At 52.3% G+C, this 15,324-nt stretch overlaps 1 protein-coding gene across 5 annotated transcripts in view; it reads right to left on the bottom strand.

Moving 5' to 3' along the window:
* Positions 1 to 15,324, bottom strand: part of DENND2B (DENN domain containing 2B) — a 147,494-nt gene that overhangs the window by 13,434 nt on the left and 118,736 nt on the right. For all 5 annotated transcript variants that reach the window (XM_072725688.1, XM_072725687.1, XM_026008301.2 and 2 more), the window contains 7 exons: positions 9,102 to 9,253; positions 7,441 to 7,656; positions 6,407 to 6,503; positions 5,787 to 5,831; positions 4,598 to 4,782; positions 3,025 to 3,134; positions 2,740 to 2,809 (listed from right to left, as the gene is read on the bottom strand). In XM_072725688.1, coding sequence (XP_072581789.1) covers positions 2,740 to 2,809; positions 3,025 to 3,134; positions 4,598 to 4,782; positions 5,787 to 5,831; positions 6,407 to 6,503; positions 7,441 to 7,656; positions 9,102 to 9,253 — 875 coding nt within the window. The remainder of the gene's footprint in view (positions 1 to 2,739; positions 2,810 to 3,024; positions 3,135 to 4,597; positions 4,783 to 5,786; positions 5,832 to 6,406; positions 6,504 to 7,440; positions 7,657 to 9,101; positions 9,254 to 15,324) is intronic.

Raw genomic sequence — 15,324 nt, 5'->3', positions numbered from 1 at the left:
GAGGAGAAACAGACAGATACAGAGAATGCATGATTACCACACCTGGCTCCTCTTCCTTGGGAACTGAGGACTAAGGACTGATCTTCTAGTGGACAACTCCAAGCCCCTTCTACATCGCAACTCAACCAGGCCCCCCAGAGGAAAGGCTGATACTCTTCAGGGGCAGGTGTCAGCCTCTGCTGGGTCTTCCCGCCCGAGGTGCCAGGCTCCTGCCAAGCTCCTCCCAGGAGGATGCTGACAGAGGCTGGCAAAAGAGGCAGAAGCTATAGGGTGATTTGTGGATTTACATGGCTAAAGCTGGGAATCCAGGGGATGCAATGGTAACGAGAGGGCCTTGTGCACATTCCTTGGAGCAAGCCATGGAGTCTGTCACTCACAGGGGACATTCTATAAAACATTCCCATTCTAGGTTCCCCTTGTCTCCCTTCCTCGATCCACCCCATTCTAGTAAGACAGAATGAACACAGAGAGGGACAGCAAACTACTATTTATTGAATATTTATCATATCTGAGTCCTGGGCTTGGTACTTTGCAAACGGCCTGAGATAGGCACAGACACTATCATCTGCATTTTACAGGTGAGTAAACTGAGTCACAAAAATATTAAGACATTGCCCAAGGGCATGCATCTAAAAGTCGTGGAGCTAGGACTCTGTTTTGGACTCTGATGTGCTGTCTTACAGGTAGAGTCTGCTGCCTGCCAACAGGACAGAAGATAAAAGGAGGCAAAGACACAGACCAGAGGTTTGCTAGGAGCGCAGAACAGAGGAGAAGGGGCATTGAAAAGGTGAGTGGCTGGAGGAGATGTGCACTGAGAGCTCCCCAGGCCTGGAGCCCCCAAATGCGGGTTGGGGTGAGTCCACAGGAGTCTACTTCTCCAGCCAGGGGCTGGCAGGGCCCTGTGGCTGCCTCTGGCTCCGATGCCTGAGTGCCTGGCAAGGCCGAGTAGGGAGGGAGCAGAGCAGCAGGTGCTGGCCCCTCATGCAGGCTGCTAAGCAAATGCAGATGGGTCTATTTCAGTTTCCAAACCTGCTGGCCACACGTCACAGATCTAAAGAGAAGGCTGTTTTGTCCATATTAGGCCTGAAACTCACTCCTCTCTCTTTCCCTCTCCCCCGCCTCCCCTAAAGCCCCAAGTGATTAAATCAAGTATGTGGGATTTGGGTTAGAATCATTGTGTCCAATCTGCAGGAATGCCGAGCTAGTGCCAGCCCCCTTGGCAGGGGCCCAGCCCAGGCCCTCTCCAAGCACGCCAGGACAAACATGCTCTTCCCTGGGGGCAGCAGGCCCGCTGCAAAGGAGCAGCTCTGTTCCATCACTGTTCCTGCAACGCCAGCCTTCAGAATGCTCCTCTCTGGGCCCAGGTTAACCTGGGGGCTGCTGGCCTCTGCCTGGCTCTCCACCTGGCGTCCGTCCTGCTCCATGTTCCCTTGGCCCTACTCCCTGGGCATTCAATATCCAAATATTCCTCCTCTCCAGACTACTCTTTGGGGTGATCCAACACCATGAGACTTGGTGTTAAAGAACTTAAGAGTCAATCCTGGCTCTGTCTCTCACTGGCTGTGTGATCCAAGTCTTAGTTTCTTACTCTATAGAAAGAACAGACATAGTAATACTCCATAAACCATTACAAGGATTAAAGAAGATGACATACTTAAAAGCATCCAGCCTGGAACATAATACGTCCTAAATAATAGTTTATTCCCTTTGCTTTCCCTTCTACATCCAAAGCCCAACCTCCTCTACTAGACTATCGAAAATTCCTTGAGGATTGGATTGGATTCATGTCTAACTCCTCTTTATGTGCCTTTAACATGTTGCCTGACCCTAAATAGGAGTATGGTATGGGTTTCAGAATGAATGAATGAATGAATGAATGAATGGCCCAGAATCCTTCATTTGGGATCCCTGCTATGACCCTTGCCTAGCTAGGATCTGCTTCATCTGTCCCTAGACTGGCATCTAGTGAGTCCTTGTCCCACTAAGGCATGGGAGCCCTGAAACACTGCTCACACCCCAAACCAACAACATCCCAAGTGAACTCCAGGGGAGAGTGCAATAGGACTCTCTCTTTACCTTACCTCAATCTATTGCCCAGGACTAGTGGTAGGGAGATGAGGAAGGGCTCCTCTCTATATAACATGGCTTAGATTTTCAAAACCCTCCCACTCCCCTCTGTTCAAGGCCTGTCTTCCAGAATCCCATAAAAGGTACTGCTCAGCCCCTCCTCAGCCTCCAACACTAGCAGACCACAGACAGGATGCCCCTTTACATAGCTGGCTAGGGCATGAGGAAGGCTGGCCTCTACCCCTGTCTGATGCACACACGTACTGCTGGGGTGATATGATCCTGCAATCCAGCATCAGCAACCAGAGCCCAGAAGTCCGAGAGAAACGAATGAGATGAAAACGTGTAGGAAAGTTAAACACATATGACAGCCCAGTAGAAGATGATCCACTCTCTCCTCTCATTGCAGATTATCTTAGATCCTGGGGCCTGATCAGAGGGGTCACTCTAAGTCCTGCCATCCCAGGAGTGCCTTAACTGTGTGTGTGTGTGTGTGTGCACGCGTGTGTGCATGTGTGCGTGTATATGTGTCAGGGTGGCCTCAAAGAGCATACAAGGAAGCAGAATGTAGAATCTCACACAAGCTAGAGTTAAAGTGCAGGTGCGCCCACACATACACACACTCACACGCTCTGCAGCCCAGCCCCCCAAAGACTGAGTGGCCCTACTCACCAGTAAGCGCCTGCAGTAGCCAAAGCGTCTGCTGCCGTCTTCCCCAGTCAGCATGAAAGAGAAAGTCTCACTGGAACGGGGAGGGGTCTGGCATCAGAGAAGGATCAGAGAACCCAGGAAACAGCACCCGAGGAGAGGGAATCCCTCCCAGGGAGGAGGTGAAGGGCTAGGTTGCTGTAAAAGCAGAGGCAGAGACTGGGGTGTGTCCCATGCAGTTGCTCCCGCTGTGAGAGTAAAGGAGCTATGCCCTCTTCCTGCCTCCAGCCAGACCAGGCCAGGCCTCACCTGCTATACTCTGACACAGGAAGCCAGTCCTTGGCATCAGGGAAGCAAAACTGGGGAATGGCCTTGAGCCTCTCCTCTGCCTCCCGCATCTGCTTGGTGGGTCGGTCCAGCTGCAGGGAGAGGAATATGGGAAGAAATAGACGAGAGAAGACATGGATTCTGGGGGTGGGAGGGGGTAGCTGAGAAGCATCTCCTCCCCTGAGAGCTCTAGATGGCATCCGACCAACTGGCATGCTTCTCAGCAATCCTGTCCGCATTCTGGATTCTTACAGAGAGGCCTGGGTGTGAGCTGAGTCATCATTTATTCATTGAGTATGTGCCAAATGAGTGCTTTCTATGTGGCACCTGGCCCTGTGTCATGCGCTGCGGCTGCTGATGGAAAACAAAGTGGGCGAGGTCCCTGTCCCTGCACATTCTGGTCAGGAGAGTGAGACAATCAACAACAAAATCTCCAACGGTACCACAAAGGGAATAAACAGGGTGCTATGACAGAGAACTGGGCAGGGGGAGGGATACTTTAGGTATCTGGAAAGATCTCCTGGAAGAGGTACTATCTGGGCAGAGAACGAGGAATGAAAAAGAGCTGGCAGCCATGTGCAGAGCTGAAGAAAGAACATTCCAGGCAGAGGCAGAGAGCAAGGAGGCCAGGTTGGCTGGCTGGTGATGGGCAGGGAAAGTGCGGTAAGAGGGAAGGCAGGAGGGGGGATGGGGAGTGACAGCCAACGGGGTACAGGGTTTCCTTTTGGGTGATAAAAATGTTCTAGGGGCACCTCAGTGGCTCAGTCAGTTAAGCGTCTGACTCTTGGTCATGATCTCATGGTCATGAGACTGAGCCCCGTGTCGGACTCCACGCTGAGTATGGAGTCTGCTTCAGATTCTCTCTCCCTCTCCCTCTGGCTTCCCCTCTGTTCTTCCCCTTGCTTGCTTGCATGCACACTCTCTCTAGAAAATAAATCCTTTTTTAAAAAAAGATTTTATTTATTTATTCATGAGAGACACAGAGAGAGTGAGAGGCAGAGACACAGGCAGAGGGAGAAGCAGGCTCCATGCAGGGAGCCTGATGTGGGACTCGATCCCGGGTCTCCAAGATCACACCCTGGGCTGAAGGCGGCGCTAAACCACTGAGCCACCCAGGGATCCCCAATAAAATCCTTTTTAAAAACATTCTAACATTGATTGTACAACTCTGAATATACTAAAGTCATTGAATTGTACGCTTTAAATAGCTGAATTATAAAGTATATGACTCAGGTCTCAAAAAAAAGTTGTTAAAAAAAGAGAAAAAAAAAAAGTAGAAGTACCTGGGGGCCCTCCTGCAGGCCCATTGCCATCCTTATAAACAATTTGGGTTTTATTCTAAGCCTACTGGGAGGCGTTCTGTGAATAAGCCCTGGCCCAAACCCATGCCCCTGAAGCCAACCCTTTCTTCCCTGCTAACCAGCAGGCATCAAGCTCAAGGCTGCCACAGCTAGGTGAGTGGCTGTGGCAGGTAAAGGATCTCTCTTGCTCCACAAATGGGCCAGGCAGACAGAATGTGCCAGAGGAGGGGTGGGATGGGGAAAGATGGCCTCACCTTGGGAAACTGGTAGGAGACTTCAGGGAGGTAGGTGTTTCGAGATGGCTTCTTCTTGAGGGACACCACCACAAAGTATTCAAAAAGCTCTCGCTCCTGCCACTCGAGCAGTTCCAGCTCCAGGGTCCGATAGCTGGGTGCACGCTTCAACATCGACTGGATGTGGACCAGGCGCTGCGTGTGGGCTGGGGGCAGGTCATAGGTCAGGGGACAGGCAGGCTGAATCTGCACGGACCCCAGATTAGCCTCCCTCCACCCAGTCTCAGGCTCTGCCACTGTGGACCACCTCTGAGTGCTGAAGCCCGGTCCCAGCTGGGTTGGGGGTTGACGTGGCAAGAGCAAGGTGTCTACACCTGTGAGAAGGCTCTACCCTGCCACAGGAAGCTACTGCACTGGGCCTTCTAGGAGCTTCTGGAGGCTGGGCTGGGGCTGACAGGACTGTCTAAGCCAGGTAAACCCAGACATGGATGCCTGGCACCCACCTACCCCTGTGTAGTACCAACAGGAGGAGAAGATAAGAACCTCCACAAAGGCTTTATCCTGGGCCTCTCTCAGAATCCCTGGACTTGGATTCATTGTCCCTGTCCCAGGCCCAAAGGCCATTTGCCCACTTGCCTGGGGGACTGGTGGAAGAAGGAAGGAGGGAGCCAGCTCCCACATACGTTAACCATCCAGGAAAGTCTGTAGGTTTCCCAGTAGAGAAGCAACAGATTTATCCAAGGCTGCTGGAATGGGAAGTTCCCAAAACCTTTTCAGGGAGGGGGTCAGTCCTCCTTTCTAGAGATATGGGGGGTAAGTGGCCTCAGGGCCTCCAGAGGACCAGTTTCCTCAGACTGTGGCACATTTCTCACAACCAGAAGAGGTACTTGTGATCTTCTAAACCCACCTCTGGCCTGTCAGATTCGCAGCATTTACCAGGCAAGTCTAACCCCCAATTCTCATGGACAACACCTTGGGGAAGTCCAAATGAGGGGGGGACATGTGAGTCCAACCTGCACAAGGCTGCCCTGCATGTAGTAGGAGGGGATTCCCCTACAGCTCCTTGCTCTATCGCCTGCTATCCCGCCTGCCTGTTGCCTCTCCAGAGCAGGCCAATGGGGGACACTGGAACTATATGTGCAGAGGAAGGGGGTAACTCCACAGCCAGGGCCGGGAAGGGGTTCCGTGCTCTTGGGGAGCCACGCCTCACCTTTGAACCTGTCGTCAGAGTCGCTCTCGCTCTCACTATTCTCATCTGGAAAAGTAACAGCAGGAGTGCATGCTTGCTGAGCCACTGCCCCACACCCAACATTTCTTGTGCCCCCCTCCCAGGTCTCCTCACCAGGGATGGATCATAACTCTTCTGGGCCCCCATGGGCCCAAGGTCCCTCTGAGCTCAAACCATAGGCGCTAATTACTATACAAACCCCTATCCATCCACTTCTGATCTGGGGGAAGCTGCTAAAGGCCGGAGCAGGAGGCTGAGCCAGCAGTGAGGCCTACAGGCCTGGATCATAGGGCCTGCCTCTAGGATGCCAAGATTTGAAATGGGAAACAGACCACAGTGCTCAGTAAGTCTGGCCTTTCCTTTTGCCAGAAGCAGATTCCCACACCCACCTCCTTAATCAGGGCCTCACAGCTCAGGCTCCCTTCCCTCTTTGGCCCTCCCCTTCCATGTGCCACTTCTTGAGAGGACTCTCCTCTCCTAGAAGGCAGGAGGATCCTATGATTGGCCCACAGAAGGGTAAACTGAGGCTAGTCTGTGCCTCTCCCCATTCCTACTGCCCAAGGGCCCCAGACACCTGAACCAGGTCAGACATCAAGGCCTACCTCTTAGTGATGCTGTCTCAATGCTGGACATAGACAGCTTTTTTAACCTCTTCTTTCCCCTCTTGGCATTGTAGATGGAGTTAATTCTTTGGACAAGCTGGGTGAGAAAAGCAGGAAGGGTGAGGCAACCCTAACACCAGCTGCCCCTACTTCTAAGAAGGCTGATTAGTAGTCCATTCATTCCCTCAAGGTGCAAGCAGAACTGTCCTCCACACACACACTGGGCCCAGTACTAGTCTCCATGCTGCACTGCCCCAGAGTACAGACTGGCTGGTGGCTATCTCCCTCACCCCTAAGTGGTCTCCTGCCCCAAAACAAGGATGTTAAACTTAGCTCCCCAGAGGAAGGAACTGTGATCAAACTACACAGGATGGGAGCTTCTGAGTCCCCAGAGTCACTGAACCAACAGAGACAAAGAGCTCCTCAGACGTAATAACAGGAACAAGGATTGGAGCCTTTCCCTCTAGGCTATAACCCGGGGCCACGACAGGAAGGAGCTAAATTCCCAATATACCCAAGCATTGTTTGTAGGCTAAAAATACCATTTGGCTAAATCCTGCCACTTTGGGCTGGGGATTTGGGTCTGACTGCCTGTGTGTGCAAATCATTGCTGAAAACTCAATTCTGAAAGTCAGAGAAAGGAAGACCCAAATTGGAGTCCTAGGTCCTTCAAAGCCTGGAAGTATTTGTGTAGGCACAGAGAGACCTGCACACGTACACCTCGCACTCACTAATGGGGAGTCTCCTGATGGATTGGTTTCTGGTAGCTCAATGGCATGGAGTGCTCCCTGGGGGGAGAGGCTAGCCTGTCCTTTCCCTAACATCTGTGCAACCACGAATAACTTAATCCATCTTTGCTAATAAGACAGGGACTTAACCAGATGAAAAAGAAAGGCCAGTGCAGGGATCCAAAACTCATTCAAGGAGAACTGAGGAAGCAGCCCCAGATGAGGGAAGGACGGACCAGAGGGAGTTGCCCACCTGCCCACCCACCTGCCCAGCCAGCCCCAGGGCGGCCCCTCCAGGGAGGCTACCTTAGGAATGCGCCGGGCCCTGCGGCTGGACAGCAACTCGCTGGTGGTGCTAAGGCTGTCCTCGTTGAGGCTGGAGGGTGAAGACGGCAGGCTCAGCTGAGCCAGCAGCAGCATGTCGTCATGGCTGTGCCTCTTGGGTAATCGCGGCAGTCTGTGGCTCTTCCTCTCTGACCAGTTCCCACTGCGCAAGGACTGGCTGCTGGGCTTCAGAGAGAGCTGGCATGGGGGAGAAAATGTGGGAGAGGGCTTCAGCACAGATGCCTTGGCTGGCATCGTTGGCTCCCCCGAATCCCACCCTGGAATTTCCCTCTGCCTGTGTTTCCTCTCCTAAGACCTCAACTGCTAATCAGCAGGTCAGGGCTAGATGAGATACGTGCTTCCACAAAGGAAGCTGAACCACCTCTGCCAGAAAACAGAAAACAGAGGCTAAGAAAACTGGGCTCTCATCTGAGTGGAAAGAGAAGGACAAGAGGGAATTCTGGGGGCTCTTCCTGAGTTTTGAGACTAGGCTTAGCCTTCACTCCTTATTCAGCCTGGCCCCCAATCCAGTCCTAAAAGACTTCTTTGGCAGGGGCTATAACCACATGGCAGCCTGGCCCTGCTCACCTCTTCCAGGCAGAACATAAGGGTTTTGGGTTCTCACTCCCAAAGCCCAGCAAGGCGGGCCTCTCAGCCAGGTGGCTGCTTCGCCACTGCTGCCCCTTCCTAGCCCTGACCTGCTCCCTGGGTCTGCACCAGCACCCTTCTGCACAGGCACCTTACTCTCCACAGATCCTGCTCCCTGCTAGAAAGGAAGCACCCCTGCCAACTCAGCCCACCTCCCACCCACTGTCTGCATCTGGCATCGTCCCTCATCGCTCTTCGGCCAGCCCTCCTTCCTCCTGTCCCCCAGAGTCCTCTTCCCACTTCCCAATGACGCTGGCCACACAAATTCAGCAGAAGCCTGTTTGAATATAGCGCATGAGAAAGGTGAATCTCTTATAAAAATAAAAATGTTACATCATTCCAAAGCCAGATCATTTCTATATTCTCCAGCCAATGTTAGAAAATGTCCAGGTCCCATTTGCAAAGAGAAGTGGAGTTGCCTGGGCAGGTCGGAGAGAGCGCCTCCATTCTCCTGCCTCCTGTCCAGCCTGGACAAGGCTGGAATGAGCTGAAGTCTAATGGTCTCCTTGGACTCTTTCTATCAGTCCATTCCTTGAAGATTCAGTCTTATTTCCTCCAATACAAGTGGCTCCAGGTCTGGTGGACACCTGTCTAGCTCTCCAAATCTGGTTCTTGGGCCTAGGCCTGGCCCCCAAGTGGGGCCAGAGCTGAGGAATACCAAGACTCGGAGCAGGGCCCCATCTTCCTGATGCCCACAGAAGGGGAGCAGGAGCAATGATAAGACAGGAGGCAGCCAGGGCTCATGCCTCAGTGTTGCAGCGTAGAGCTCGAGTAGTAAAGGGAAGAACAGGGGCGGGGTGCTCCAGGAGCACATCTTGCTTGCCCACAAGGATTTCAACATGGGAGAAGTCCCTGCCTGCAGAGCTCTTTCCTGAGGTCACCTCCTTTGCCAAGCACTAGTGAGGGAAGGAGTGGGAGTGGGAGCGGACCAGAGCCCCAGTAGGACAGGCCTCCACTGCGGCCCTCGCACTGGCCCACGTCGGGGCTGCCATTACCTGAGTGGGTGGGTTGTTGTACTTCCTGTCCTGAGGACCCCACATCCTGTGCAAAGAGTCCAAGGAGTTTTCGGACAATTGCTGTGATTTTCGTCCTGCTCTTCGGCTCTTTAAGTCCACATCCTCATATGGATTCTCCTTGGGCAGATCTCCTGCAGAAGGGGCGACGTTAGAGACTGAGAGAAGGGAAGGAGGAAATACACGCACTCACAAATAAACAAGCAGAATTCCTGTGAACCAGAGAGAATGCCTTCTGCCTGGCCCTTCAGGCCGTGAGTCATACAGCTGCCCGTCTGCAGCGGGGAGGCTACAAACAGATCCCGGCTCCAAGTCCAGAAGCAAACCCCCCGCCCCTTGTTCAGTTCAGCCTCGTCTGGCCTCTGCTTTATAAATTCAGAGATTGCACAAGACGGGCTCAGCTACCCCTGCCTGTGCCCAGCCAGGGGACAAAGCCAGCACCAGGCTTCATTCCTTGGCTCCAGTCCTCCTGCTGTGAAAACCCCAGAGATATACAGCACAAGGTAGGAAAGGCTTCCAGAGGTCACACACTGTCCTGCTACTGATGCTCCCTGAGGACCCACGCTGGGGGATGGGCATGGATGGACACTAACCAACTACAAAGAGCACTCCCGGGCCTCCCTCTCCCTTACTGTACTGTGCACCCATTCTTTCAGGGCAGGTCTGCTATCTGGCACACGGGTAACCCCACAGCAGACCAGGGGTCAGTGGAGCAGTGACAGCTCAGTCATGATCTGCTCCATGAACCACTCTCACTACGGTGTCACTCTGTTTCCTCCAGGTGTCACTCTGTTTCCTCCACCACTGGTCTCTTCTGCAAGAAGAGACCAGTCTTTGCTCCCCTTTTGGACTTAGACCTCCTGCTGTGACATGGGGGCTGTGTGACAGGACTGATAGCCATCAGGGCCAAAGAGGGGAGGAGGGGAGTTTTTGCTTCTCGGGACTGATTCCTAAAATGCCTGGCAGGAGACACTAGATGGGCACTACCAGCCAACCTCAGGAAGTCAAAGGCATGGTCCCCGCTCGTCAAAGCGACTCCTTCCCATCAGACTCCTTCCCACTCCTTCCCAGACAGCCGTACCTGTCTGCCCCTTTCCCTGCAACACATACCTGGACTTCCCTACACACCAGGAACACCAGGTGCCAGGCAGTCCTGGCTCAATCCTGCAGCAGATCTGTGGGCACTGTGAGTGAATACAGCTCTCTGCTCCCCTTTCCCTTGTCTTTCCATATCCTCCCTGCAAATCAATGTCTCTGTCTGGGACGTGGGACCTAGGCACCAGTGGCCAACATGTATGCTACCCTCTGCTCGGGGGCAGCATACATAAAGAGAACAGGGCTCACTCCTCTTCTCTCCGTTCAGCAGCAGGATGGAGCCTGGTAGCTGCTGAGCCCTACAGACGCCTAGATGTGCCTTGTACCCCAGAGGAATCCCGATACTAGTTCTCAGGGAACAAGCAGAAGAAAGAGCTACAGGACTAGAAATAAGGCCACTGGGAGTGTAGGCTTTCCTAGGATGGGACACAGGAGAAAAACAAACCCCTGTATGCTTACAGAATTCTCAATTTCCAGAGTCAAGATTCCCCTCTAAACTGGGAGTATCTACTCATTACTACCATGGAAAGAAACACTGAATTTAGGAAATAAATTCACAGAGGTAGGAGGAAGGAGAAGGTGTGAAGGACAATTTCTGTCACAGCTCATCGGGCTGCCAGAGGAGCAACATAAATCTCTTGAAGGTCTGAGTCAAGAATGGGTCAAGATAGGATTTGGAACTAGGACTAGATGAAGTGATTCCGAGCACTGAGCAGAGTCCCCAGCAACTGAGCAGACGTTTTCCTGTAACACAGTCATGCTATAAAGATGACTGGTCTCCATTCCAGAGTCCTGACTAAGCAGAGCCGGCCTAGCAACCCTGCCTCAAGAAGCCAAGCAACAAAACTGGCAGCCAGCCTACCCCACTCTGGGTACTTAGGGACGATACAGGATAGACTCAGTACTTCTTGGTCCCTCTCCAATATAGAACCTGTACTGATGAGGTGGGAGGATCAGGAGTGCCAGGACACAATATTCCTGATCCTGGAAAATAGGACTAGAGCATCATTGTTCAGAGAAAGGCAGAAAGAACATTTATTCCAAGCTCATCAAATCCAAACTTCCTTGGGCTGGATGACCAGCCAGAGTCCTTATCATCATTCCTGAACCAACAGGATGACCTTGTCTCAACTCCTTTAGATCAGAGTTTCTCCAAAGTACTGACATTTGGGGTTGGGATGATTCTCCTTGTGGTGGGCTCTTCTGTGCATTCCAAGGATACTTAGCAGCAATCCTGGCCTCAATCTACTAGATGATAGTAGCATCCCCTCAGTTGTAATAACCAAAAATGTCTCCAGACACTGTCAAATGTCCCTTGAGCAGATGGATAAATGCATACATAGATGGAGTTGGGGGGGGGGGGAATGAGGGAGGGAGGGCGGGAGGGAAGGAAGGAAGGAAGGAAGGAAGGAAGGAAGGAAGGAAATACAAATGGGTGGATGGATGAAATTACCCCCTGCCCTGTTCAGAATCACTGCTTTAGATAGATGTTTCTAAACTTCTTAACAGATTCTGAGTGCCGTGACATGACTCCCAAGGCAAACTCTCTTTCCTCCATTCTTCCTTCCTTCCTTTCTCTCCCTCCTACCTTCTCTCTTCCTTCTTTCTTTCCCAAGAATCAGACCTTTGAACACTGATACAAAGTCCAAAGCTCCAAGAAACAGATGCAGGAGACTGAGGCCCAGGAAGTAACAAATATGCAACACTGAGGCACATCAATGACAACCTGAAAGAGAACAGTTGGGAACACCAGGATCTCAACTCTTATATTGCCTCTGGCAATGAAATTCAGGAAAGCCTCAAAAGCCTGTTTCCCCTGCTTCTCAGCCTCAACACCAGCCTCTTTCTTTTTCAGCAATGTTTAAAATCTTCTCTGATAGAACCAGGCCACTCATCACTGCTCCAGGAAATGACTGCTGGCCCCAGCCCAAGTCCTGTCTCCGCAGCCTTAGCCAGGCCCTCACAGCCCTAGTTCACCTGCTACTCTCCTGTTCTTGGCCACCGTTTTGGAGCTGTCTCGTGGACATACTCCCAGTCATCCTTCCAGGAAATAAGGATGCCCAAGGGATGGGAATAATAGGCAGAGGCCAAGCGGGCCCTGAGGAGAACCACACCTGAACCTGCTAAGAGAAAATTAATCCCAAAGCAATGGCTCAGAGTCAAGAGAGGAGGAGGGCTGGGGAATCGGGCTTGGTGGGGGGAAGCAGGACTACAGCAAGGCTGGCGAAGCTACAGGTGAGTGGAGAGACATGGTGAAGATTTAGCAGGGGCAGAGAGGGAGACAAGAAGCCTGGCAGGCCACCAGACTGTCACCTGCATTCCCGCATGCACAGATACCTTGAGGGCGATCCACACTGGCTGCCTGAGGAGAGGGAGAAGAGGTAGGCCCTCTTCTCCAGCAGCCTGACCCTGAGCAGCCCCATCTCATCAAGCCCAGCTGGGGAAGCCAGAGGTCTCAACCCTTCCCAGCTTCGCTGATGAGATATGGAACAAGGGCATCGCCAAGAATTTCTGCTTTGCACTCTTTTAAAGGGGCTTGTCAGAGCCCAAACTTATCACACTGATCCTCTTGAAGGAAGAAACCAGCCCTGCCTCCACTCCTCCCCACAGCTCTTTTGGTCATTAACCACACACACAACTGGAAGAACCAGTTAGGAGGAAAGGTGTGTGTGTGCACAGACACTGAGAACTTCTCTTTTTTTTTATTTTTTTTATTTGGGTTTTGTTTCTTTTCTTTCTTTTTTTTTTTTTAATTAATTTTTATTGGTGTTCAATTTACCAACATACAGAAAACGGCATGAGCACTGGGTGTTTTTCTGAGAACTTCTCTTACCAGAATCCTAAGCTCCCTGGCCACACCCTGGTAGCCCCCCACCCCCACCCCGGTCTGTAGCTTCCTTGTCAAAACTTCTCCCAGTTCCATCCAGCTGTTTCTGCCGGTGCTCAGCCTCTTCCCCTCCTTCAAGCATTGGAGAGAGGGCCAGGATAAAGGCCCAACTCCCACCCCCCCCACCAACCTCCATGACACACAGCACATCACATAGGGAGCTCTTAGGGGTCAACTATTCCCCACCCTCCAAGCCTAAACACCTTTCTCCAACTGCCCAGGCACCGTCCCCTGGGCTGCACCTCTGGGCTGCAGCCTCAGTGTTGTTAGGTACCCTCTGTTCCTTACTACTTTCCGGCCTGGGGACAAATGAGAGAAGCCAGAGAGAGCAAGCTGCTCAAAAAGCTTTGCAGTCAGGCTGACTGACCCTGTCCCCAGCTCCCATCCAGCTCAAGTTCCTGGAAACTCTCCCTCAGCCCCAACTAGCTGATGGGAGTGGGAATCTCTGCAGGAATGCAGTCCAGGCTCCCTGGTCAGGCGCCGAGGCCACTCCACATAACTCCCTAACAAGCTGCTTCCTCGGGTGCATTTTTAAGTGTCAGGCTCAAAATGCAAATGATTATAAGGCTTTGTAGGATAGCAGCATCTTCCAGGGGCAGATGTCAAATTGGACAGGCGAGAATTAACAGCCCCCAGGAAGTGGCAAAGCAGTAACTTTATATTTGAACCCCTCTATTGCAAATTAGCAGGATAAACCTCAGCCTGTCTCGGAATATCCCACCCCAGGTCCCCAGGCGTCATGCCTGGTGTAGGCAGGAAGCCAACAAATTCCCCAGGGCCCCTCGTTCAAGTCCATTGCTCACAGAGAAGACATGTTAGTTTCTGGGCCAAATGATCCTCAGCCTCTAAGAGACCAGAAACTCCAATCCAATCAGCTGGTCCCCAAGGTGGAGATTTAACCCGGGTGCTCCCTGCCCCCCACAGCCCTATTATCACACACCCAAAACAAAGCTTTGTCTGTCCTGTGCAAGCAAGGCAGCATAAGAGTTGGTTAATCCAAACAGAACCAGAAGCAACCTTAACCTCACAGTGCACAGGCTAAGCCAAGAAAAGAAAAGAAGGCTCCTGGGAAGTCCGAGGTACTGGTCAATCCCAGACAAAAGTGAAACTGACATTCACAGTTCAGCAACAAGGGCCCTGTGAAGCCTCTGGGGGTGGGGGTGGGGGTGTCCAAATTCTTGGGCCTATCTCCAGGGAAGGAGAAAGGGATAGATCAACTGGAATCTAAGAGGAAGAGATATTCTCTCTTATATTTACCTCTAGCATCCCTGGTCTAGAAATTCAGTCAGCACTGTTGTGGGGGATATGAAGAAGGAAGCCGTATCCAGGCACTGAACTAGCTACAAATGCTGAACACCCCCAGACCCCTACCCCACAAAGCTGAAGCAAACCCAGATGCCTGGGTCACTCCTCTGCTCTCCTTCCAACATCCTCCTGAGTACTCCTCCCCTACTCTCTGCACAATGGTCCAAAGATCCAGAAGCTGGGTGAGCAGCTAAGGAACACGCCCCCACTGCAGCCTCATCCCATCCCAGCCCTTACCCCTAGCTCTAGCTCATCCGTTCAGGAAGCATCTACGCTGCTCTGGTATTTCCTTCCCTCCTCGTGCAGCATCCCAACATGGTAGAAAGACCCCTCTCCTGAGTCTGGAGGATGAGACCCAGATATCCTTGCCTCCCTCCTCTTCTTCTAACTTGACCAAAGAAGGCCCAGAGAACAACTCTGTTGCCCAGGACAGAGCCCTCCCCAATTCTCATCTCCCTCCACCCCACCAGACATGGTCCCCAAACAAGCCCAAACAGAGCCTGGGATCACAGAACTCTGGACAGGGAGAAACATTTCTATAATGTCTGAAGCATCTCTTTCTCTTATTTAAGTTCAGCTGATATAAAAACATTCATCTCCCCACCTGAAATCCCTGGACAGCCCAGACAGGCTGCAGAGCCTTCTCAGAGAAGAGGCTCACAGCGTGGGCAGAGCTTGTCTTGCGGGGAGGGGGCAGGAGCTCAGAACTAGAGCCTCCTCTGTCCACTGCAGCAGCTGCACCAGGTTCTCCCAAGGGCCCCGGGCAGCAAGAATACATTCCAATTTCTTCTCAACTAGAGGAAACAGGAATGTACCCTGCAACGAGAGTGGGGAGGAAGATGAGGATGTGCCTCGGATCCATCCCCAGGGCTCTTGACCTCAACTCTGGAGACCATGTGTACAAAGCTTTTTCCCAGT

The sequence above is a fragment of the Vulpes vulpes genome, chromosome 11 (assembly GCF_048418805.1).
Source record: "Vulpes vulpes isolate BD-2025 chromosome 11, VulVul3, whole genome shotgun sequence".
Classification (NCBI taxonomy): domain Eukaryota; kingdom Metazoa; phylum Chordata; class Mammalia; order Carnivora; family Canidae; genus Vulpes; species Vulpes vulpes.
This window is presented reverse-complemented; position numbering and strand designations above follow the sequence as displayed.